Source organism: Sinocyclocheilus anshuiensis, unplaced genomic scaffold, assembly GCF_001515605.1.
Source record: "Sinocyclocheilus anshuiensis isolate Anshui unplaced genomic scaffold, SAMN03320099.WGS_v1.1 scaffold461, whole genome shotgun sequence".
In the NCBI taxonomy this organism is placed as follows: Eukaryota; Metazoa; Chordata; class Actinopteri; order Cypriniformes; family Cyprinidae; genus Sinocyclocheilus; species Sinocyclocheilus anshuiensis.
In genome coordinates this window covers 1,087,230-1,113,503 of record NW_015541005.1, presented here as the reverse complement: position 1 = coordinate 1,113,503, position 26,274 = coordinate 1,087,230, and the positions used below count along the sequence as shown (strand labels likewise).

Below are 26,274 nucleotides of genomic sequence, written 5' to 3'. Positions count from 1 at the left end.
TCTTTGTGGAACCAAAAATGGTTCTTCTATGGCATCGCTTGAAGAACCTTTTGAAGCACCTTTATTTTTAAGAGTGTAGGAGCTGCCACAGAGAAAGCACGATCCCCTCTACATTTTAGACGAGATCGCGGAACCATTAGGAGTAGTTGTTCATTTGAGCGCAGAGATCTGCTGGATTGACAGACACTAATTAAATCAGTAACATAGTCAGGTGATAGACCATGCACAGCCTTATAAACATACAGCAACGCTTTGAAATGAATTCTGTATCGTACAGGTAACCAATGCAGTTTGATTAACACAGGAGTAATATGCTCTCTCCCCTTTGTACTTGTTAAAAGTCTGGCAGCTGAGTTCTGAACAAGCTGCAAACGAGAGAGAGAGAGCTGATTCAAACCCAGATACAACACATTACAATAGTCCAAACGAGATGACACAAAAGCATGAACAACCTTCTCCATATCTTCAAAAGAGAGGATGGACTTTAGCTTAGATATTGACCTTAGATGGAAAAAGCTTTTTTTTACACCAGCATTAATTTGTCGGTCAACTTTGAGCTCAGAGTCAAAGATGACACCAAGGTTTTTTACACAGGACAGTTTCTTCCCAGGAAACTGCCCCAGGCAGTCATAGATATCTAGAGGGCACATAAGTCTGAATACAGTACAATGAGACAGCAAGAATACTTTACTTAATAATACTTAATAAAAACTCTTTCTTTGATTCATCTATCCAAAGCACATTACTCCAAAAGGTCTGGCCTTTGCCTCATTGGCAAACTAGTCTTGCTTTAATGTTCTTTTTAGACAGCAAATGCATTTTTCCTTGCACACATTCCATGCAGGGCAAATTCATGTAATCTCTTTCTGAGTGTAGATACATGTACTTTGTCACCAACAGTTGCAAGACTTACTATCAGATCCTGTGATTAAATTTTGGGGTTCTTTGAGAATACATTTTACATAAGACTGTCTGCTCTTGGGCTGAATTTGCTGGGATGGCCAGTCCTGGACAAATTGGCCACTTGTAAATTATTTTCCTTACAGTGGAATGATGCATTTCAAATAATTTGGACATCTTTTTAATTCCTTTGCCAGTCTCAAAGGCATCCACAACCTTTTTTTTTTCTTGAAGGCTTCATGGAACTCTTTAGACTGTGGCATGATGACACCACAGACTTCAAAAGGAAAGAGAACACCAGACAACATAAGAAGCTCTGAGGTGTGAGCGGCCTCCTGCCTGAGCTCTGGGGCGTGCTTGGGGATTTCACTCTCTAGAGCGGACTAAGGGTTGTGTTTGGTTTTTCTTGATGTGTTAAGTGGAACATCAGTAGGTGTTGCTGCAGTTGAAAATTTACGTAAGAGATGTCCTCTCTCCCAGACAAAACCTGTTACGTACATTAGGAGGGGAGGTAACAAAGGGAAAAGCATAAATGAAATAAAAAAGTTAAGAGGAGAAAAATCCTCTGTCCCAGAGTAAAGGAAATAAATAATTAAAAATAAATAATAAATAATAAAAAGGCACTCTCTCCTGACAGCTTCCCTTTTAACTCACAGCAATATGCAAACTAAGAAATAAAAAGGACACATTATCTTCTACTTATCTTTAACTTGACAAATAAGGAAGTACAAGTTCAAACATTTCCTCCAGACACAGTTCAGTACAGAAGCTATTAGCCACTGCTAATATACAACTCAGAATCTCAGTTTGGCAAACTATAATCCACCACACAATTCAGTCTGGAGCAGGGGATAACTGTGTCTCTCTGCAGCATACACTGGACTACCACAATATACTGCACTTTCAGTCTCTCAGTCTCAGGCACACTCTCATAACAAGCTGTAGGTGGTGGTAATTCGGCCTGAGAGGGATACAGAGAGAGAGAGAGAGAGAGACCAAGTCTAACACAGGCACAGGGCATACAACCAAGCCAATACATTTGTAAACCAGAAAGGAATAAATAAGAACAATTATAATAACAACAACAACAACAAAAACAATATGTCTTGGGACATACTCCAACCCTTAAGAATACAAACCAAAAATCAAAGTAGTGTCTACTTACACACTCTTTTAAGTTATCAGACTAACAAGATTATACACCCCCTAATTTTCCATTTCCCCGGTTCTAGAGAGAACATCAGCCACAACGTTATCAGTGTCATATCTGGATATTGTTGTCCTGTTGTTTGAGGGCCCAGCGCATCAAACGCTGGTTAGAAGAGGACATGTTGGACAGAAAGGTCAGAGGGCTATGGTCTGTATACACAGTTATTGGGATAGCACTACTGCCAAGATAAACTTCAAAATGCTGCAGGGCCCAAAGTAAGGCCAGGGCTTCCTTTTCAGTGGTGCTATATGCCTGCTGATGCTTCAAGAACTTTCTGGAGAAGTAAGATACAAAATGCTCAATACCATAAGCATCCTCCTGAATAAGGACTGCTCCAGCATCGGAGATGCTAGCATCCACCTGTAGCTTAAATAGTAGGTCAAAATTAGGGGCAACCAACATGGGAGCATTGCACAAGAGATCTCTTGCTGCATCAAAAGCTCTGTCACACTCATAGCTCCACTTAAAAACTCTCAATGTGCTTACTATGTCTGTGAGGGGAACAACTACAGATGAGAAATTCTTGCAAAAGCCTCTTTAATAACCTGACATGCCCAGAAACCTATGAAGCACACACTTGTTACAGGGTTTAGGATAGTTTAGAATGGCTTCAACTTTAGCTTCCACTTTCTTCCCGAGGTAGGTCACTGTGGTCTTTCCTACCTCACACTTAGCAAGGTTCAGGGTTAGTGAAGCACATGTTAACCTCTCAAAAACCATCTCCAATATTTTAATGTGGTCTTCCTAGAACTTAGTATAGACCACAATATCGTTGAGATAAGCATCACAATTGTGCATAATTGTGATGATATGCAGCATATCAAAGCATTGTTGATATGCTAACAAACAAGGAAAACTCCAAGGACTTTGACTATGGCCAGGCTATGCTGTAACATGTACTCAACTTAAAATTTCATTAAGTTAGGCTTAGTTGGATTAACCCGGTATGGATGCTGTGTAATTGGTTTAGCTTGCCTTACGTCGATGTCATGCTCTAGAACTGAGGTTCTGCCTGGCACATCAGGGTTTAAGTGAGCAAGGAATGAGAGCAAATCTTTCAGCACAGCAGAGTTTTGCAACCTCCCATTAGTTTGATAACTAGCTTGAACAGCTTCTATAACATTTGACACGTTGCTGCAATTTTGCTGCAACAGGTATCTAGGTGGAGAAGCAGGCTTAGAGTTGCTTATAAACATACTGATGTGGTACACTTGGGATTTACGTTGTCTATCAGAACTACTAATCACATAGTCTGTGTCACTGAGTTTGTCTTTTACTTGATACGGGCCTGTAAATTAAGCTTGCAAAGGTGAACCAGGTTCAGGTACAAGAAGTACAAGATCTTCATCAGATGGCTGTAAACTATGAGAGACACTTTCCTTATCATAGTGTTTTTTTCATTTTTGTTCGCATTAGATGTTCCAGATCAAGATTGGGTGCTCTGTGTAACTGCTTCCAGAATGAACTAACTTAATCAAGGATGGTTACTGGCAACGCATCTTTGGCCAGCAATTGTTCAGCTAGCACTTTAAGTGGACCACGCAATGTATGTATGTCTGCAGGACTAAATCCAAGGGACTCTTGCTCTGCTTCTTTAATGGCAAACATTAAAAATGGCAAGCCTTTTGCTCAGTCCTTTCCACTAGAAAGACAGTAGGTCCGCAACATCGTTTTGAGCGTTGGTGGACTCTTTCCACAGTGTCTTGGGATAGTGGGTGATATGCGCTCAAGACTACATGCCTAATTCCGAGGTGAGTTGACGTCTGAGTGAACAGTCTCGATGTAAAGTTTGTACCCTGATCAGTTTGTAAGAACCTTGGTAAACCAAGCGTGGTACAGAATTTAATCAGTTCTCTGATAATTACTGGTGCCTTGATAGAGTGCAAAGTAATAGCTTCAGGAAAGCATGTGGCTGTACACATGATGGTTCGAATGTACTCATGCCCTGATTTTGACTTTGGTATTGGACCCACACAGTCAACCTACAAGCGCTCAAAGGGTTCTCTCATAACGGGTATGGGCCATAAAGGAGCAGCGGGAAGCTTCTGGTTAATTTTACCAGCTAATTGACAGACAGCACACGATTGGCAGAATCAACTACATCTGAATTTCCTTGTCTGGGCACACGTCACTGCACACGCAGGAAAGGCAGCAGGAAAACATTGGGCAATTTTTGAACAATCATTTTCGTTCAATTCGCTATTTAATACCAGGCATGGAAAAATATCTCCACCGGCGAGATTGTTACCCAGGATAACATCTACCCCATTCAACTGGTAAACGAGAGCAAACCCAAGTCTCACTGGACCGGTTACTAAATCTGATTGCAAGTACAGATCAAGCAGGGGGACGCTGAGGCACTTCATACCAATACCTCATATTAAAACGTCTGCACCAGGATAATTAGACAGTGATGGTAACTGTTCTTCCAGAATAAGTGCCTGGACTGACCCAGTGTCTCTCAGAATCTTCACTGACTTTCTTTCTGATTCAGATGAATAAGACACTGTGCCATCCAGCAAAAAAACAGCTGATACTCGCGAGTAACAGTAGTGACATTAGCAACATCACCTAATGTGTAAACCAAAGCTGTACTTTTAGGTCGTGAAGCAGCAACTTTTTGTTTCCAAGCCCTACAATCGGAAATTAAATAATTTGGGTCAAGACAGAAGAAGCAAGCTCGTTTACTGTTACTTTTCCTACAAAGTTTGATGAGCTTAATGGCATCTTGGTTCGTTCAAATGTGACAAAATATGCGTCTACCTCACTCTCTCTAAATGGTGGAACAAGTTTGAGATTCTTACTAACATCAAAGTTCACATCTGCACCAGCCTCATTCAAAATCTGAGGGACAGCAGCAGGGGAGCAAGCAGAAGGAGGACGTGACCGCACCTTAGGCACAGGCCAGTTTTTCAGGTCCAGATCATTTAGCTCTAATTGCTGTAATTTTAAAGCTGGGTCTGTCTTCACCTCTATAATGCGCAGCTTAACAAGTAATGTTTCATGCTTCACTTGCTTAATCCGGAGATCCAACTCCTTCATTTTAACTGCTAAAACTGGGTCGACAGAAAACTCTGACATGGCAACTTTAGGAAGGCCCCTGTCTGACATAGCCCCTAATGTCAGGCGAAACCTCCTCATCCTCCATGGCAGCGGACTCTGGTAAAATCCCAGATTCCACAAGCCTATCATGTAACACTTGCTTGATAGTTTTTTTTTGTTGTTGCTTCCCTCGAATAGATGAGTATCTAATTGTCACCAATCTAGTTCAAATGTAGGTATGAGCTATTACGCCCCCCTCCTGTCTAGGGGATTTGGAGGGGAGGTAGCAAAGGGAAAAGCATAAACAAAACAAACAAAAAAAGGTAAGATGAGAAAAAAGGAAAGAACACTTACCACAACTCCCTAACAAAAACAGGGATAAAAGCAGTATTAAAGGAAAAAAGCACTCTCTTCCTAAAGCTTCCCTTTTAACTCAATACATAAACAAAGAACTAAAAAGAACACATTATCTTCTACTTATCTTTAGCTTGACAATAAGCAATGACACAGACACAGTTTAGCTCTATTAGCCACTGCTAATACACAACCTAGAATCACAGTTTGGCAAACTATTATTATCCACCACAGAATTCAGTCTGGAGCAGGGGAGATGTGTGTCTCTCTGCACTGCTCTCTTTTTATTCCTGAAGGCTTCACGGAACTCTTTATATTGTGGCTTGACGACACCACAATCCTCAAAAAAAAAGGGAACACTAGACACTAGATATAAGAAGCTCTGAGGTGTGAGCGGGCTCCTGGCTGAGCTCTGGGGCATGCTCAGGGATTTCACTCTCTGGAGTAGACTTGGGGTTATAGGGGTTTTGCTCAATATGACGTTAAGTGGCAGATCAGTGGGTATTGCTGCAGTTGGATATCTTTGTAAGAGGTGTCCTCTCTCCCAGATGAAACCTAAAATACTATGTGGAGGATGCAAGATAGTCTAACAATTATAAATGACTGTATAGTGAACCTAAAAGTACATTTTCAGGAGAATAATGAAAAATATATACATAAAATTTTCCAGTTAGGCCTAACAAACAAGGCTAAAACATGAGAAAACGGGAAAAATGAAAATACATAAAAAATAAAATCATTATAATTTAAGGAAATATAATTTTAAAAAGTGGTAGTAAATGAGTAAATAAACCAATAAATAAATAAATTAATTAAAATTGCAAGCCTTCAATAGCTTATACTCTGACCTGCTGTTTGCGTACTGAACTCATCTGCACAGTGAAAACAGCACCTACTACAGTCAAAGAACACAATGCCCAACACAGTGTTCAGATTTCGATACTGTAATGCTGCCGAAGGGCACCATTTGTTGACCCTATAAGCCTACAGACCAAAATGCTCTCTAGGGTATAAAACACAGGAGGTTAGTCTTGACCAGAGTGAATTTGGAGAACATTATTCTCATTCTGTGTCAAATGGAGGGGGTTAACGGATTTTGGTAACCTGTTATGCTGCCTTGTCAGATTTGGTGACCTGATGTATGTCCGTTACTGTTCACATCGGACCAAATGCTTTCAAGGACATAAAATAGAGGAGGTTAGACATGGCCAGAGTGAATTTGGAGTAGCCTTACGAAAATTAATCATGGTTTTACTACAAATAAAACCAAAAAAACATGGTTAATGGTTAATATGGCTGTAAAGTTGCTTTGCAATGATTTGCATAGTTTAACCATGGTATTTGTAGTAAAACCGTGGTTATACAAATAGTAATCAATACACCAAAAGACGGCGTTCCCTTAGTGAGATACCGAACGACTGTTAGAAAGAGAACCATGGTTAATTTTCGTATCTGACTGACTTACGGGCGCGATAAACATTTCATGAAGCTGCATACCCAACTTGTTAAAAAATATTTATTTTCAAACTTATGAATAACCCCAAAAATTTAGTTTTTTGGGTACTCTCTGGATCTAGGCCCTTCTCACTTTAAATTTATTATGAAGTTTCGCTATTTCTTGCCAAATTTTACATTCATAAATGTAAATTTTCAAAGAAAACTCCTTCCTTTTTTATTTTCAGGAAAGATTTTGATGTGTATGTAAATGCTTTAAGAAATTCTATTGCATGTAAGACTCTTTCATGGTGTGATTCTTATAAGATAACATAGTATACCTTGGATTAATGTATGCAACCCTTATTGTCTTTTGTTCTTATTCTGTTTATGTATTTGTAATTGTTATTATTTTACTGCATAATAATAAAAAAATAACATTTAATGAACGTGCCTGTGTGATCGAGTTAAAGTTAACAGTGACAACAGCGCCTGCTACGGTCACAGAATTTTTTTTGTAACACCGGAAGTGTCTGCCCAGAGTTTGTCGAAGTGCTAACAGCTACGCTAATGCATTACAGAGCGCAATACGATTCTCTGACTGAATGTGTCATCTCCACTCCGGACACAAATGAACACACTATCGCCATGCTACCGCAGCAGTGAACCTTCTTCACGGCAATAAAAAGAAACGACTGCATATCCTTCTGCTTATCCAAGCGGTGAAACTAGGCAGGTTAGGAATGTTAGATCCCAGCTAATAATTCTGCATGTAGCTGTTAGCATGTAAACAAATAAAGGAAACGCGACTGACAGATTGATTATTTCAATGCACTGCATTCCCACATCATGCTATTAGAGTTTTTTTTTTTTTAAATCTTCTAATTATTTATTTTTCAGTTGGCTCAGTAAAATCAATGTATGTGTTTTGACAGGCAGGCCTGCTAGCTAACTGCTAGCTTGTGAGATTATGAAGTTGTTCAGTTTTGGCTTTTTGTGGGTGTATAAAATTACTGAACAGAATTGAATTTTCTGTTCCTGTAGTTTAATTAGAATACAATGAGGTTACTGTAATTGACGCATCTTTATGTGTCGGTATCATAGTGTCAATTGTGTGGTATTTGTTCAATACAGTTTTTTCATTTGCTTATTTATTATGGCAAACATGTTTTCTATTTACTTTAAAATCGTTTACTATGTTCTGTTTTTCTTTGCAAATTATATTTGAGTTGACAGCAAACTCTAAAGTAGCATGTTTACACTTATATTTCTCCTCAAAGTGACAACATCACTGGTAGTGAGATGATAATAAACAAGTAGCTAAAAGCTTTTGAAAGCAAGTCATTGGGCACGATTTTTACAAATACTGACCACAATGTCCCAGTCCATCAATCTTGTAACACATAATGGACTGCTCAGTACAAGTAATGCTTTTCAAACTGAGATGCATGTTGTTCAGCTTGTTTTACACTTCTGAACTCTTCATCTTAAGTTGTTCTTTCAGGGGGTGAATGACCGACGTGGTGCCTACCACCGCCCTCAGTGAAATAAAGCTCCGCCTACTCTGCCACGATGACATAGAGAGAATAAAAGTGCTCTGTGGAGAGTGGTTTCCCATTGAGTGAGTGCTGAAACATCTAACCAAACCATCCCTTTATACAGGTCAAGTACAAGTCTAACACACTCTGTTATTGGTTTGCTTGTGTTTTAGGTATCCAGACTCATGGTACCATGATATCACATCAAATAAGAAGTTCTTCTCTCTGGCTGCCACCTTTAAAGGTGGAATTGTCGGGATGATTGTGGCAGAAATAAAAAGCAGAACGAAAGTGCACAAAGAGGTACAACTTTCATATGTATGTTGAGTCAATGACACAAAGAGGAAAAACTGTCAGAATAAAAGAATGCTTGTTATAATGGTGCAATACATATTCTGTGCTTAAAGGAGTAGTTCATCCAAAAATTCAAATTTGAAAATGTACTTACCCTCAGGCCATCCAAGATGTAGATGAGTTTGTTTCTTCAACGGAACAGATTAGGAGAAGTTTAACATTACATCACTTGCTCACCAATGGATCCTCTTCAGTGAATGGGTGCCGTCAGAAAGAGAATTCAAACAGCTGATAAAAACACCACAATAATCCACACCGCTCTAATTAATCATTAAGATCTTAAAACGAGTCCTATGTCCATAATATATATTTTTTTCTCCAGTAAAAATGTTGTCTCGCCTGAATCAAGAGAGAAATATGCACAGATCAAGAACAGCTTATGAAAACAGTCGAAAATAGTTCTAATCAAATATGTCAGTGGATTTTTATGTGAGAAGGACAACAGGGTTGGACTTTTTCACTAGTGGAAGCTTTATATGAGTTATGTACTTTTTAAAGTTAAATCAGTGGCAAAATGATGGATTTGTTTCTTACAAACACACAGATTTTCAATTCACAAGACAGTAATTGATGGACTGGAGTCATGTAGTTTATTATGATGCTTTTGTCAGCTGTTTGGACTCTCATTCTGACGGCACCCATTCACTGCAGAGGATCCATTGGTGAGCAAGTGATGTAATGATACATTTTTTCAAATCTGTTCCCACAAAGAAACAAACTCATCTACATTTTGGATTGTCTGAGGGTGAGCAAATTTTCAGGAAATTAGTATTTTTGGGTGAACTATTACTTTAATGTCTATGAATATGTGAGAGGATTTTGTTTACTGTGTTTTATGCTATTGAATAATACATTTTTGGATGAGTAAACTGACTTTGACCATGAACAATAGTTCCTCTAGGTGAGCTTTGATGTGAAGGATCATAATTAAGATCATCTGACATATCCAAAGCCTTTTTATAGCAGGTGATTAATTAGGTTACAGACTAAATTTCTGCACGTAGCAAAGGATTTGACTTTCATTAGAAAGGATTTTACCTCTTCATGGTACAGTTATGTCTCCTACTAAATCTGCTTGCAGTTACTCTCCCGTGTTCATGATTGCTTTTATATTATGCAAGTTAGATATTACCGTTAGTTCACTTTCAATTAACTATTTAAACCCATGTATGATGAGTACTACATATCAAAGTCAGAGTCCTTTATATGTACAAGTTCTGTGCATGAAGTACAATGAAACAGTACAGTCTTACTTGAATGCTTTTCCACAGACCAGACCATATAAAAGACAGAATATAATATACAGTTTTGCTATGTACTTAAATGTACAATAAAACAATAATAATAATTCTAAAATTTCTGCTGAAAATTACGCTTTGCATTACAGGAATAAATTACATTTTAATATATATTAAAATAGAAAAAAGTTATTTTAAATTATAATAATACTTTACAATTTTGCAATTTTTACTGTATTTTTGCTCAAATAAATCCAACCTTGGTTAGCATAAGAGACTTCTTTTCAAAAAGAAAAAAAAGCTCCTTGAAAAATCTTTAACTCACTCAATATGTCAGTAACTAATAACAAAATCCAAATCATTACTTTTTGTTATTCCAGTGTTATCCCAGCTAATCATCTGTGTTTCTAACTCAGCACATACTTCTCTCCACCAGGATGGAGACATCTTGGCCTCCAGCTTTCCTGTTGACACTCAAGTTGCGTACATCCTGAGTTTAGGGGTCGTGAAGGAGTTTCGAAAACATGGAATAGGTGAGAGGTGACGTTTGTCTCACCTATTCTTACAAACTGTGTGAACAGTATTCAAACAGTTTGAATGGACACTCGTATTTCTTTCTCTCTCTTTGCAGGCTCTCTGTTACTAGACAGTCTAAAGGAGCACATCTCCACCACGGCACAGGACCATTGTAAAGCCATCTACCTGCATGTGCTCACCACCAATAACACTGCCATTCACTTCTATGAGAACAGAGACTTTAAACAGCACCACTATTTACCGTATTATTACTCTATACGTGGAGTGCTGAAGGATGGCTTCACCTACGTCCTCTACATCAATGGCGGACATCCTCCATGGACTATCTTATATCCTTTTCAAATAAATGCAGCTTTGATGATAATAAGACGCGTCTTTCAAAAACATGAAAAAAAAAAATTCTACCAACCCCAGACTTTTGAACGGTAGTGTGTATTCCCAGTTGTCTTGTAGTGTTCCTTGACTCACTCAGCACTGATTATATTCATCATATAGGTTCGGCACTGGCCAGTCTGAGCCCCTGCTCAATTCCTCAGAGAATTTACCGGCAAGCACAGAATCTGCTGCGCAGTTTTCTGCCGTGGTCGGGCATCTCTTCCAAGAGCGGCATTGAGTACAGCAGAACAATGTGAGGATCGTCAGGTCACAACAGTGCAGGGTACGCCTGACTCATCCACCTCTTTCCACTCTTAAATGTCTCATTCATTTTCTTCTAAGCTCTAATGATGTCTTATTTATCAGGTGGAAGGGATTGATTTGTTTGGGTCACATCAGATGCCGAAGAGGATTGTGAAGACTGATATCAGATCTCTCTGGTCTCGAGCAGTGTATTATACTTGTATATTTTACATGTATATACTGTACCAATATGTACTTTAATTAATATATGCGTAGTCATTAGTAGATTGCCCTCTTAATATAAACTCTCCACTTCATGCCTGTAATTCTGCTGCTGTGTAGAAATATTCTATTGTTTATCCAGATTTTTAATATAAATAGATTTTTTTAATTTGTGCCTGTTCTGTATAGATGATTTTAGGGTTTGATGGAAGAAGTATGCATACTTTTTTTCATTTAGTCACTTTCATGCATGTGTCAAGCACTAGTGTTTGGTTTTGTGCAGGAACACTTTGACACTAAGCATATATTTAAGCCCCCAGTTTTAAGTTTTAAATAACATTTGCACAGAGGCAGTGAATGCAGTGCTGCTATGAAGGGAAAATAACAGTTGCAGACAACCCTCCATCTCGCCAAATGTGTATTATGTGTTGCTGACAAATTTAAATGCGAAAACTTTTTAAACTCAGATCATCTTAATTTAGCTAGAGAGTTGCATCCTGCCATTCCATGCAATGCACTTTCTGTTCTTTTTAAGGGAAAATAAATGAATGTTGTGGGGAGAGAAATGCTTGAATTTCGGTATGTTGCTGTGAATCAGGGATTTACACACAAAATAAACATATTTAAAAATAGATCACTCCTGCATTACGTGACTTGCAATATGTTTGACCATCCATTCATGATGTCTTTGATGAAACACACTGGTTTATCGGCGAAGGGTGTTGGTGTTGTTTACAGAGAAACATTTCTGTGGGATTACATAAGGAACCTTACAGAAAATGTTCTATCGTATGTAATTGGCCTTGGTGTATTTGGAATTTTGTGTCTTCCTTTTCTGGATATGTAAAAACAATTTGAGACAATTTTTTTTTTTTTTTGGAAACAAAATTGCATGTATGAATAACTGTTTTGAACAAGTTATCAGTATAAGTAATAGAACCACTGTCACCTTGTGCTTTTGAGTTTGAGATTGTGTGTTAATCTCCTACAAGTATTCAGTCTGTTTTAATGTTACATTCTTGTGAACTGGTACATTGTTGTGGTTTACATTTCATTGTGTTAATTTTTTTTGTAAAGAATCTAAACAGGGGAAATGTTTTACACTCTTATAGTAAAAAAAGACATTCTGAAGAGAGGATTGTCAACATGTAGGTGACATGAAATACTGAAAAGATTAACTGAAATGTTTTTCATAATCATACCCGATAGTCTCTGAATTGTGCAGCACCCTCTCGTGTTCATTGAGAGGATCGTAGACTAGAGGGGATTTTTTTTTTATGTTAACAAAATTAATTTTATTTGTTGTATTGCTCTTGTCCATTTGCATCCTTCCATTTGTCTGTTCTCCATTTATGAATTGATTATTCATTCATGCATTAAAAGCATTTTGAGATGACCTAAGAGAGAAAATAAGGAAACTAAGATTGTGCAAACATTTGTTTGAATAGTAGCCTATTATGTTACCTTTTGTTTACATTTCAAACTCAGAATGTTTGAGGTTTTACGGTAATTGTCATTTAATGACGTAATTTTGGCTGGCTTCGGTTTAGTCACGCCTCTGGACCCTCATTCAGAGTGAGACAGACCAGCAGCAAACGCTAAGCATAAGCAACTTCTTTCTGTCGTGGCTCCTTTCGTTATTTGCCGTCTACACCAATCTACGATTGTTTTCTTAGCCTCGTGCACATTTGCTAACGGTGAGTGATGCTGCGATTCTTTTTTAAATGTTACATCCAAACAAAGTGACTTTTTTTTACGAAAGTGAAAGAAAAGACACTTCTATGTGTTCGTGAATTATTCAAGAGATTAAAGGAATTATAACGAGCAATGGTCGCTGTTTAAAATCTGTTAGACGTGTTTTTGTTTTTTTTAAACCTCTAAATGCTGAATTTATTTATTTTTCTTTTGGCGGTCTTCGACTTTAATCTGTTGCATCTTTGTACGATCATCGGCATCGTTCTACTTTCTTGTTCATTACTTTTTGAATATGTAACTTTTAAGGTTTCAGATATGATATAGTGTAGGAAGTTTGAGCAAATGAGTGAAAGTGGCTTAAGTAATGCACAGAGGGACTAGTTGAGTTGGTGAAGGGAGGGAGGGGTCGAAGTAACAATACAAGTAAACGTGCCACAATTCTAGGAAATATACAGGAAAAATGTGTGTTTCGTGTAAAGAAGGTGTTTTGGTGGTAGACTGCGACTATGATTCTGATACATTTACCTTGGAAATCTTTGGCAGACGCGCAGATGTTGACATAATATTGCAATGTTGACACCAGATGACAGTGAAAAACAGATCCTCTCTAGAGATGTGCTCTGCTTCTCAGTTTTGCTTTACCAGAACAAATAACAATGTATCTTAGTGCTCTTTATTGCGTTTGATTTAACGCTACAAAAAAGTGTCTCAGTGTTGGGTTGATGACTTAATCTTCAAGAACATTGTACAGTAAATGAAAGTACACGGGATCTTTGGCAACTCTTTCACCTTACATACATACGCTAAATAATTAAAAATCTTAATTTTTAAGAATTAAAATCTTGATTAATGCATTACATTAGTTTAGGATTTATAAGACACATAAAGCTATATTTTTAAACATAAATGTGCTTTTCCATTTTAAAGAATTACATTTTTTTTAACCCAAAATGAAAATTATATGTTCTCCCTTTACTGCTGAATGCAAAAGTAGACTCGGGCTTGACTGATGTATTTGCAGTCCCGGCGAAGGTATGCTAAGGTAAAGGCCAAGTCAAATTTGATTACATTCATGAATAGCCTAATGTTAATAAAGCTAAACGTGTACTTGCATTATAAATACAGATAAACATTACTAAAAACTATTTTAGTTCTTCTCACTCCATAGGCTAACAAATCCTTTAAAGGAGACATATTATGCCCCTTTTTACAATATGTAGGCTAATATAAGTCTCTGGTGTCCCCAGAATGTGTCTGTGACGTTTCAGCTCAAAATACTCCACAGATCATTTGTTATATCATTTTGAAAATGGCCATTTTGAGTGGAAGCAGAAACACGCTGTTTTTCGGGCCTGTCTCTTTAAATGCAAATGAGCTGCTGCTCCCCGCCCACTTTTCCAGAATAGAGCTGCATCATTACAGCTCGTACCTCCTAAAAACATCTGTTTTGGTTCTGATTATCATGTTTATTGCCGCTGAAATCATGCGTTTTAAACCATATTAGTTTAAACTTCTGATAATATAATGAGATCCCTTTACCACGTCACCAAGGGAGCTAAATCAGACTCAGACGCTTGCAGAAAAAGGCTTACCAAAACAAAGTTACTGGGTTAATCTTTTTCACGTTTCCTTGGTTGGTAGATGCACCGGGGACCTGATTATAGCACTTAAAACCTGGAAAAGTCAGATTTTCATGATATGTCACCTTTAAATTTAACAGTAGGCTATTCAGAAAACTAATGAAAAATAGTAGGCTACAAGTACATCATCCCAAGAAGGGAAAGTAGTGGCCTAATGGTTAGAGAGTCGGACTCGTAACCCAAAGGTTGTGGGTTCGAGTCTCATACCGGCAGGGATTGTAGGTGGGGGGAGTGAATGTACAGCGCTCTCTCCCACCTTAAATACCACGACTGAGGTGCCCTTGAGCAAGGCACCGAACCCCCAACTGCTCCCCGGGTGCCGCAGCATAAATGGCTGCCCACTGCTCCGGGTGTGTGTTCACGGTGTGTGTGTGTGTTCACTGCTGTGTGTGTGCACTAAGGATGGGTTAAATGCAGAGCACTAATTCCGAGTATGGGTCACCATACTTGGCCACATGTCACGTCACGTCACGTCACTAAAACAAATTAATTGCTGCTGAAACTGGAGGTCGTTGGGCTCACATAGCCTACCTCAAATTCGGCACGAATCCATAAAAAAATGTTTCCATATTCATGATGTATTTGAATACTAAATACGTAAATCATCCTTCACATGTGCAATGTTTGGTGAGTGAATGCAGATAGCACACGTACATACGTATCTGGAAAGCATCTGCTGTGTACAGCATCTGACAGATGCACTGTAAATTATTTCCAGGATTTCACAAGATGTTACTGCAATATTTCACAGTAAATTACATTATCACTTCACAGGCTTTAACTGTGATATTTCATTTTCAAGTGTCAAGTTGTCCACAGATTTGTTGTGAGCAGTTTCATGTAGGAACTAATTTCTTTCTAACAATTAGAATTATTGCAATTTTTTTTTTTATTATTCATGTAAGACCCAGTGGATAGAATATGCTGCCAGACTACTCTTTTCACTCTAATTTCTTAAAAAAAAATATATATATATTATTGATTCCTTTCTGCTAAATCACAGTAATACGATGGAATCTTACACAGTAAGTTACTGTGAAAGTAATGTAGCTCCTTCACAGTAATTTACTGTAAATTTACATACAGTAATTTACTGTGAAAGTAATGCAACTAGTAGCCAGTAATTTACTGTGAATTTACGGTCAAATAATTTACAGTGTGTCTTTCAGATGTCAGTTTTACATACATTCTAAATCATAAACATCTTAGAGACGGCCTATAGATGTATTGCAGATGAGCAAACACGCTAAAAAAAAATACGTCTTCCAGATGTAAATGCAGACGTCTCTGTGACATTTGTGTGCTATCAGGGAATGGATTGTACTTCGGACTATTTGACTTGAGTAGTGTAGCCTAACTTTTTATATGTTTGATTGGCTTATTTTATTTTGATAATGAACAGGCTGCGATGTTATAACTAACATGTGTGTGCGCTGGTGAGGAGCCTGCGCTATCACTTGAATTTGTTCCTTATGACAGCACAAACAGACATCACGTGAAACCATAAAGGATCTACTTTTATTTGTGTACAGTCACAATAACAACAAAACACTATGCTTTACAAAATAAAGAAAACAAACAGATGTCGCTTTCTGCCATATAGGCTATTGATTTCCTTTCCGTGAACTTGTTGCATTAGAAAAATGGACAAAAACTCGGCCACAATTTGAGTTGAATTACTGAAATAAATGAACTTTTCCGCGACATTCTAATTTATTGAGATGCACCTGTAGAACTTGTCACTGTTTTTCCTTTCGTTTCTGTGAATTATTTAAGTCAAATATATTTTGTGAATAGGACTATTTATTTATTTTATATATGTGATTTTATTCAGTTTTTCTCCATATAATATTTGTTGTTTTAATTCAGCTTTATAACAGAAATGTTTTTAATAGTTTTAATTAGGCTAACTTTAATAACCCTACCCAAATGTCAAAACATCCATAGAGCTGCAGTACACTTTAAATTTTTCGGCTGTTTCAAGCCACAAATATTTACAAATATTACTTTAATGCCGGTCTGGGACAAAATTTCATTGAATGTGCCTATCTTTTGTGTGTAAATTCACTTTTTTATCGGTTATTTATGAACATGACACAATACTCTATAGCATTAATATACCTTGAAAAGAGTTTGTAACCCTTTTAAAGCACGACATGAAATACGGTGACTGGTAAATCGTGAATTAGCGGTCATGACGCACACTGCTTCAAGTCAGACGCTGATCGGTCGTCATGTCGGAAAGATTGTATTTACAGACTGAACGCACATAAATGCCACCACAAAGTTAGCCAGTGGGTAAACGTAAGATTTTCTTTTAGCTCAGAGTTGGGGTGTGTCAGTTAGAAAACATAGCAGATACAATGGTACAATTGTTGAAATTATTAAAATTATTATTATTTTTTTTTTTGAACAAAACTAGCTACTAGATACAAAATACAATTATTATGATAGAATATATAATGATTAAGGTTAAAGCCTAATAAAACCATAAAGCAAAAACACACCTGATGCAGATTATGTATCATTATGTAGAAATTGATTTCCAAAATCTTGCTTTATTTTTTGTAAAAAAAAAAAAAAAAAAAAAGCATCATCATTTTGGTCTGACCAAAGTGACACCTGACATCGCAATTACATCTTCCAAACTCGTAAATACAAATTTCCCAGGAGGGCATCATCATAAGGATCATTGGTTGTCTTAGGTGAACTAATTTATGGTTATTTAGTGTATTATTCCTGATTTGAGAAAGCAAAATGATACTGTAAACTACTAGGAAAAGGCTGATTACATTGGAGGTTACATATACAGCCTGATGTTCACTATTTTCCCCAATACTGAAGTCACAGAGCTTAAAGAATCCCAGTTGAAATGGTGCCACTCAGATGGGATGTTTTTGTATTTTGAGGGGGCTGATCCATTTTTTCATTGTTTTGAAAAACAGGAAAAAAACGATTGCATCATAACGGAGTATACTTAACAGCACTGTTCATTTCTTGTCTTGAAAATGATTTTGTGTCTTCACCTGAAGAACACATTGTGTTAATTACTTGTTTCTTTCTACCTAGACCTCTGGGCCATGCTTTCAGTCACGTAACTGATAGTTCTCCAGTTGGAATATTGGATTTTGGAAAGTAACAGCTTACCCCATTGGGACCTTATACAGACAACTAGAGGTCATAGTGTACTGAATCTGTTACAGTGACTAGAAGAAATACTTTGTGTGACCTGGTATAAAAACATTGATTTAAGAGGATATTTCTCTGTATAAACCAACCATTGAGTTAATGTAGAGCATAATCCAAAACTGTGCACATGCATGTTTTAATGTAGTTAAAGACATGAGGCTGGGTATCTGATCATCTGCTTACATAGACTAGCACAATCTGTTGCTGTTCAAACTCAAGACTAAGCTCATAGTAAGGAAAAGGATAATGAAATGGCAAATTGTTAATTGTTTCTAGAGAAAGCACCTTGAGGTTTTGCTGTCAGAGAATACCATTGAGATGTAAATTAGAGTTCACTTCAAAGCCTCATGACGGAAAAGATTTGGCCTTTTCAACTCTACCAGTCACATACTTCTCTTACAAAGATCGTATTTTGCAAGCACCACCATGTGTGTGTGCTGTGCCTTTAATATCTTTTCATATTGTGCAATCCCAACCTCAGCCAACCAGGACCAAGTGGGTTGACCTAACAGGTGGAGTCTGCCTGTTATTTCATGCTATTTAATGCAATGATATTCAAATTTGTTTGTTGTTTCTGTATCAGAGAACTTCATGAAAGCTGTTCTGATCAGAAGAACCATGCAGCGTTCAGCTTGATCTGTGATGCACTATTTCCAGATATTTGCTTTTCGCAGGTTCTGGAAAAACTACCAAATGACCAGCCTTGAAATATTGTAGGCAGCTACTGAAAAGAATCCGTATCCAAAAAAAAAATACTTTAAGTACATAAGTCTTTTCACTGTCATATAATTGTAATAATACGTTTTAGCATCAATATTACATAGAATTACTTAGAAATCAAAAAAAAAAAAAAATTTCTTTCTGAATTAGGCCTATTTCAAGGACAACTTGAAAAAAAGACAATTTTTTTTTTTTTTAAGATTTATTTTTGGCATTTTTGCCTTTATTATGATAGGGCAGTTAGTTGACAGGAAGCGAGAGAGAGAAGGGAGACGCTGACGGGATCAGGAAAGATCCTCGAGCCGGGACTCGAACTCGGGACGCCCCGGAGCACAATATGTCAGATAAAAGGTGCATTTTCTGCTCTTAAAGTCCCATTCACCAAGATACCTACTCCTTTACCCCCACCCTTGAATTTATACATTTACTTTAACGATTAATAAAGTCAAGTCCCGCCCTTTAATTTTTCACATTCTAAATTTCACGTTTCACTTTGAAATATGCCACAATACATAAATCAATCCAGCCATAACTTCTGTTACATGACTTTAAGTTTGCCAAGCAAAGAAGGACACTAATTATTAATCAAAAATCAAAATGGCAAGATGCAATAGAGGTTTGCTTTTGTTACATTTAAATGGACATTGTGTTTTTCTAGTTGTAAAGGTTAAAACAATGTTAAGATATTAATAAATAGAGTTTCGTTGGACTCTGACTCGGCTGTTTGGGACTCGGACTTGTCTCGGACTCGATTGGTTAAAGACTCGGACTCGACTTAGGTGGACTCGAACCCAACACTAAATAGAGCTGTTGTAATTATTATTATCATTATTATTGTCTTTTTTATTTTAGTTAAAAAATTCATAAAAATGTTACTGAGCAACTGACGAGTAACACTGTTTCAGCGCAGATTTTCCTCGCACTTTGGACTTTGAACCCTGGCACCGCGAGCTCGTGCAGCGCTGTTTGAATACATGCAATTCATGCGTGTATTAGAAAACATGTTCTGCAGTTAATTTAATTGTTTAAGGCCATTTCGCGATTTCAATCATCACACAGTAACCAGCAACAATCACCCCTTCCTCTTCTCATTGAAGACATGCAGTGCAGTTCTAAACAGCCTCTCGCTGTCAGTGCTTGTAATGATTTTTGCGTCTTCTATCTCGGAGTTTTAAATGCTTCCACATTGCCGACATGTTGGCTACATTAATGTGTGCCTCTGTTTGATCACGTCACGTCATTGTCCTGTACAATTTATTCTGTGTTATCGCTTATTCGCGTTTTTTTTGCTATTTTCGGCCGAATAATTTCGGTTGGCGAACATTCGGTGCATCCCTAGTATTTATTTTATTTGAAGAGTATGGAGGAGTTTGATGCTGATATAGAAATAAAAATAAATAAATCTCTTAGGATGAATGCACATAAAAAGCTTTTTTTATGTAGTATTTATAATAGCTGTATTGTTGAAAACCCATCAGTCCTGGGAAGAGGAAACTACCCTACCAGTTTTGATTAACTGTTTCCTCCTGGTTGTGTCTTTTGATTGAACAACAGGTCCCTGCCTCCCTGTTTTCCCTCCTGCTAAATAATCTATAAGCTAGTCTCAAGGCTGTTTGGAAATTTGTATGTTACCAAAATATTCCAGTCATAATCTGACATTTCAAATGTGATCTCCACCCTTCTGAATCCTGCAAAAAAAAAAAACTTTCCCTGTTTTCCATGTATTCTGCATTTCTAAATAATCAAAATAGGCATGTTAACTGGCATCAGCTTGTTGGTTTTTGTGGTTAGGCCTGAATATCTTCACAGATGTGCTTGCGCACAATGTTCAGCAGTGGCATTTTGTCAGGATAACTGTGGTTTAGTTTATATGGGGCAGTGAATTTGAATATAGTATATTTTCATTTAAAAGGATAGTTCACCTAAAAATGAAAAGTGTTTACTCACCCTATTGCCGTTACAAACCTGTATGACTTTTCCCTTTGCAGGAATATCATGGAACAGACAAAAAAAGTCTTTATAAATTATTAGTAAAATTTAAGTTGTTATTCTATGAAAATCCCAGTTTATTCATTTTTTTAATTATTGGAGAATTACTCTTTTAAGCACAATCATTGAGTAAAATTATCTGTTTATTCAGGGAAAATGATCCCTTCGATTCCTAGGCACCATGTTTTACTTGATGATTTCAAGGAGTATCATTTGTCTTTTTGTTCTGTACATAAACAATGAAAAATGTTTCAGCTTGCTGTGTTCAAACGGGTCAAATTCATGTGTCTTTTGCACGTGGCTTTACAAAAACAGGAAATGGCATGTTGCTGTAACTGCTGCTGCTGGCATTGAAGTATATTCTGCTAAATGAAAGGACATTCCTGAATAGTAGAGGCAAAATTTAAAGCTTAAGACTCAGTTATTGGTTAAAAAAAAGATTGACCACTTTTCTGAATATTGTGTGCAATATGTCCCCACGTTGTGTGCCACATTGTGCTCAAATGTGTTGTAAAACCAAATATTGGTATAGAGTCAGAGCTGTCCTTGCACCCTGAAGCTGTGGGCCAGATTCAATAGTGTGCCGTCACTGTGTGTAGAAACCTCTATTGATGAAATGTAGGCATCTGGACCTGGCAGAGGTTTTAGTCATTTTGTCATTCATTGTCATTTTAGGCACATTATTTCATTTCCTGCAGGCTATGATGCATGCAAACTCTTTATTATATTCATCCGTCAGTTTATATCCATTTAGCATGTTGTCCTCAGGGAAAACATGGGCAGGAGTGGGCATGTTATTGGACGAATGCAGCTGAGGTTGGCGTGATAATGATTGTTGTTGATTCCATTAAGTGGTGGTTTTGTTAAGTGTATCTCTTAACTCACGTTTTGTTGGAAATTTACATTCATTGGATCGTTAAAAGGCAATAAAAGCGGTGCTGCTCACTTCCTGTGTACTTTACAAACTGAACCTCTTCAGGTGCTTTCAGCCCTTGAGTGCAAACAAACGGATAATTGTAACCCACGCAGCATTCCCACCTCCAGACGCGTCAGACTGTCCCTCTCCCGGACATGTCTTGCAGCTGTTCTGTAGCCTGGCAACTCACCATCCAGATCGAGAGCGTTTAGATTCCCTTTATCTCTCCATCACTGCCGTATTTATAATCTTCATCTTCACGGAAGCCCCGCCCACCAACACGGGCTACAGGTGGAGTGCAGGAGGGGGAGGTGGTTGATGCACCAAGGTCGCCGCACTTCCTCATTGAAGAACAAGTAGTGCTTGTACCCGAGCACACTGTTGCTGCTGGTGAGTAACCTGGCCACGTCAAGGCCAGAGATGAGGTTGATTTCAGAGCTGATTGTTATTACAGCTGCTAGATCAGGTGCAGATTAGTAAATCAGCAGTTACATACCGTACATAACTGTCTACTGATGACGTCCACTTGTGATTGTCCTGCTGGGGTTGTTTGTCCCACCAATTAAGCCTGGAGGGAATATTGTCAAGATTCTGCATACACGAAGACAGAGTTTGTTTGCGGCCTTTGCATGCTTCTTTTATTTTGTATCATTTGTATGCTTCATGTAAAGAGTATGCTAAACATTCGAATTGAAAACTCTAGAATGTTACCCAGCTAACAGGAAATGTTCTCATATCTTGGGCTAAGTAAGTAGTAAGTAACGTTAATAGAATGTTCATTCAAATTTAACCGGTCTTTAATGTTCTAAAAGTGTTAGCACAAAAAAGTTATTATTCATCATGGAGCATTTCTCTTTTCTGGGTGTTTGTCTAACGTTTTTAAAATTTTACTACTTGTTTCAGAACTAGTATTTTAAGTCCTTATTGATCTCAAGACGTAAATTGAAATCACATTTTGTCTATAAAGACCTGCTCTGTTGTGCTACTGTATATTGCATACTGGCATGGCATAGTTTAGGATCCCTGTTCACAATATGGCTTAGTGCTCCTATTGTGGATGGCTAGTGCCAGACAGAGTTATTTGCCTACGCAGACAGACTTTTCAACAGCAAACTCTGGTTAGAGGTGGAGTTGATGGAAAATTCCAGTGCATCCTGAGGTCATGTCTTCCTCCCTCTGTTGACCTTTGTCTAAAAGCTGTTGTTTGGTTTTAGACCTCTTTGGAATGATGGACAAATTGTCTACCAGCTAGTTTCTCTGTGTATTACATACTAAACAATATTTGTTGTAACTCTTTGGAATGATGGACAAATTGTCTACCAGCTAGTTTCTCTGTGTATTACATACTAAACAATATTTTTTGTAAGACATTAACACTTCTATCCAGAAAGAATGCATTGAATCAATCAAAAACAACTGTAAAGACTAGGCATGGGTCGGTATGAGATTTTGACGGTATGATAACCTTAAGCAAAAATATCATGGTATCATGGTATTGTCGTTACAGCTCTAAAATATGTTATTTAAAAAAAAATAAAATAAATAAATATTATTATTATTATTATCAGGCTAGTAATACTATCTAATTAATATAAGGCCTATTGGTTGCAATATATTAATTTTTCTGTGTTTTTACAGTATTGCGCGTTCTAACCAATCACACACGATTATGCTGAGCTTTTGAATGCAATGGCCAATCAAAGGCATTCAGATGAGTCATCACTGAAACAGCGGAGTTCCGTTGTTCAGCGCGTGCTGATTGAATTCTGACTCGCGAATTCTCTCATCATAAACAACAAAGTGCAGATGCCGCGCTATAAATCTCCTAACTGTGATATTTTCATAAATAGAAGTCGCGTTTTTTTCATCTGAAACGTGCAGAGATTTATTTTCCAAAGCCACTCATATAATGCAGAAACACTCTTGAAGCAAGCAAAACACACGCAACACGCACACATATTTGTACTGGTGCAGAATAAGAGGGACAAGCACAGTACAGCCTAGCGCATTTCACACAGGCTGTTAGTCTCACTTTCGCCAGAAAGTCGTGTATGCTTAAGAGTGAAAATAAATGACGTTTATAGTGAATGCCCCTATAAATTGTCTTATATTTACGATTTAGTTTTAATCCAAAATGCATGCGCTAATGGAGCGAACAGCAGTCAAGATCATGCAACAGAAGTGCGCGCTCTCGGACTCTCTCTCTCTCGCTCTCCTTACCGTCAAATAAATTTAGTAACTTGTGCATTGTTTTACTTACTTGTTTTTGACATATCCGACCGAACTACAAACTTTCCAGTGATGTCTGTGAGAAAGGTATATTCACTCGACAAGCTCGCGCATCTGCGCCGCCGCGTGCTCAATCCACTCAGCGCGCTTTGTTTATCAACTCAGACTGATATACTATTTTACACACACACACACACGTTTACTTAGCTATCTAAATGGGGACATTACATAGACTTCTATTGTTTTTATATACAGATAGTTATACACTTTTTAACCTAAACCCACCCCTACCCGAAAACTTTCTGCATTTTTACAATTTCAAAAGTAAAAAAAAACTTTGTTTACTTTATTTTTACAACAGTTTTACAAATGAATACATCCACAAAGTGAGTTTTGCTCACTTTTGGGTACAAATTTGTCCCCAAAATATGGTTAAGTACACACACACACACATACACATGATTCCACCCAATCAGCTTATCTTTGTAAAATGGAACAGCTTCTTAAATAACTGAATGTGAACTCTTAACTTCAGCCAATCAAGAATTATATTGTGATATTATGATAATTAAGCACTATTTAATGATAGAACTAGTGATTAGAACTAAAACTTGGTAACCATGAATGAATGCATATTTGTCATTTTAACTGAACTTAGGACTGGTGGTGGTGTTTAAGATATTGTTGGTCATAGGTAATAGTAATTATTATTAAAAGATACTACTACTACTACCACTATTATCTGCTGGGTTTATGAATATTAATCACGTGATCAATCAACGAGAGCTGTTCACGCATTAGCTCCGCCCACTGCCGATACACCGGCATATCTTCTGCTTGTTCTTAAAAGCTGAATAATTCTAAATGAACTCTGTTATTTTGACAGGAAAATACAACAAAGAATATGGTTTACATGTAGCGCGTCGATTCAGCGTGGTATGCAAGACTCTCACTCTCTACTTTCCAGTGATGTCTGTGAGAAAGATATATTCACTCGACAAGCTCGCGCATCTGCGCCGCCGCGCGCTCAATCCCCTCAGCGTGCTTTGTTTATCAACTCGCGCACATCAGCTATACAGGCGTTAATACTGAATGTTTAACATTATATTCATTGCATACATACTTCGTAGACATCTTTAATCTCTAATAACCCCATTCTGCTGTCTGTTGGTTGTCGGTATTTCTTTGTCTGAATATGGCACTATCACATGCTGTGAGGTGTCGGCGTTTGGTATCGGGGCATTTTAACGATTACGAGTACAGGAGCTACGATACCAGTATCGGTATCAGTGCATCCCTAATTATTATTATTATTATTAATTTCCATTGAGTACATGACATGATCCATTGAGCGCATCAAAATAGTACAGATCGCTTGACGGAGAGCGACTCTCAAGCGCTCAGTCAGCGGTGGTTATCAAATGTATCAAGTTTTCTGTAGCTGCTTTTTGAATAACTGAGGAAATGTAAGCATTATAATTAGTAACTTACGATGTTTCTATTAATTTGTTATCATGTTAAATACAAATTCAGTCATATTAAAAACATTTGGCTGCTTTTAGCCTTACGCTGGAGTTGGTTCACTTTCCCGCAATGAAACTAAGTAAATAATTTACATCAATTAGCACGATAATATCGTGTATCGGCGATCTCACAGGCTGACAATAAGACGATATGAAAATTGAGCATATCGCCCAACACTAGCACACAACATTACAGTAATAATGCCTTCCATTCTTGCTCGGCCTGCAATAGCGTAATGGAACTCACTGATATATCATGTCATGTCATCATCTGCGCGAACAGGGTGTGCAGAGGTTTGCAATATGTTGACGGGCAGGTAGCACAGCCTATCCTAGCCGAGGGAGGGATACGAGGGATATGATTGGATGAACATTTTATGGTCCTATGTCTTCCACAGATTATATAAATACTAGGGATGGGCATTTTTGGCAATTTCTCATTTCGATCATCCATAGGTTTTAAAAACGAGTACCCAGCTAACAATTTTTGGTTCCCAGAACGTTTCCGGAACGTTAGTTTTTGGTTCCCAGAACGTTATTTTTTATGGTTTGTTTTTGGTTAGCCAGGAAAGTTTACTTAACATTCCCAGAACGTTAGTTTTTAGTTCCCAGAATGTTATTCTAATGTTCCCAGAACGTTAGATTTTGGTTCCCAGAACGTTATTCTAACGTTCCCCTAACCTCTTTACTCCGATATGATCACCCCGCTGTACGTCAGTAATCATCCAGCACACTCGTGACCCAGTATAGTATTAGCGGCATGGAAATTATCGGTATGGACGCCTAATCAGTATTATAAAAACCACATCTTGTTTTTATCTATTGTTTAAGCTTAATCTGAGCACATCAACCATCATATGTAAGATTAAATAAGATTAAATCTGTCCTTTAATATCTAAGGAGTTATTACGGAGTACCCAGATTTT

At 37.6% G+C, this 26,274-nt stretch overlaps 2 protein-coding genes across 4 annotated transcripts in view; both read left to right on the top strand.

The window, feature by feature from the left end:
* Window positions 1–7,453: 7,453 nt before the first annotated feature.
* Window positions 7,454–12,516, top strand: naa60 (N-alpha-acetyltransferase 60, NatF catalytic subunit). Of its 3 annotated transcripts, none has more exons than XM_016488507.1 (7): window positions 7,454–7,676; window positions 8,433–8,561; window positions 8,652–8,781; window positions 10,507–10,603; window positions 10,702–10,936; window positions 11,083–11,265; window positions 11,349–12,516. In XM_016488507.1, the coding sequence occupies exons 2-6, from the start codon at window positions 8,452–8,454 to the stop codon at window positions 11,237–11,239; spliced, it is 729 nt and encodes a 242-aa protein (XP_016343993.1). In that variant the 5' UTR covers window positions 7,454–7,676; window positions 8,433–8,451; the 3' UTR covers window positions 11,240–11,265; window positions 11,349–12,516. The 3 variants fall into 3 exon arrangements, with proteins under 3 accessions (XP_016343993.1, XP_016343991.1, XP_016343990.1); XM_016488505.1 differs by having other exon boundaries at window positions 7,455–7,671; window positions 8,445–8,561; XM_016488504.1 differs by having other exon boundaries at window positions 7,455–7,676; window positions 8,445–8,561.
* Window positions 12,517–12,997: 481 nt separating this feature from the next.
* The window catches only part of carhsp1 (calcium regulated heat stable protein 1), a 26,616-nt gene continuing 13,339 nt past the window's right edge, over window positions 12,998–26,274 (top strand). The window contains exon 1 of the mRNA XM_016488508.1: window positions 12,998–13,144. The gene's annotated coding sequence lies outside the window, so the exon portion shown is untranslated. The remainder of the gene's footprint in view (window positions 13,145–26,274) is intronic.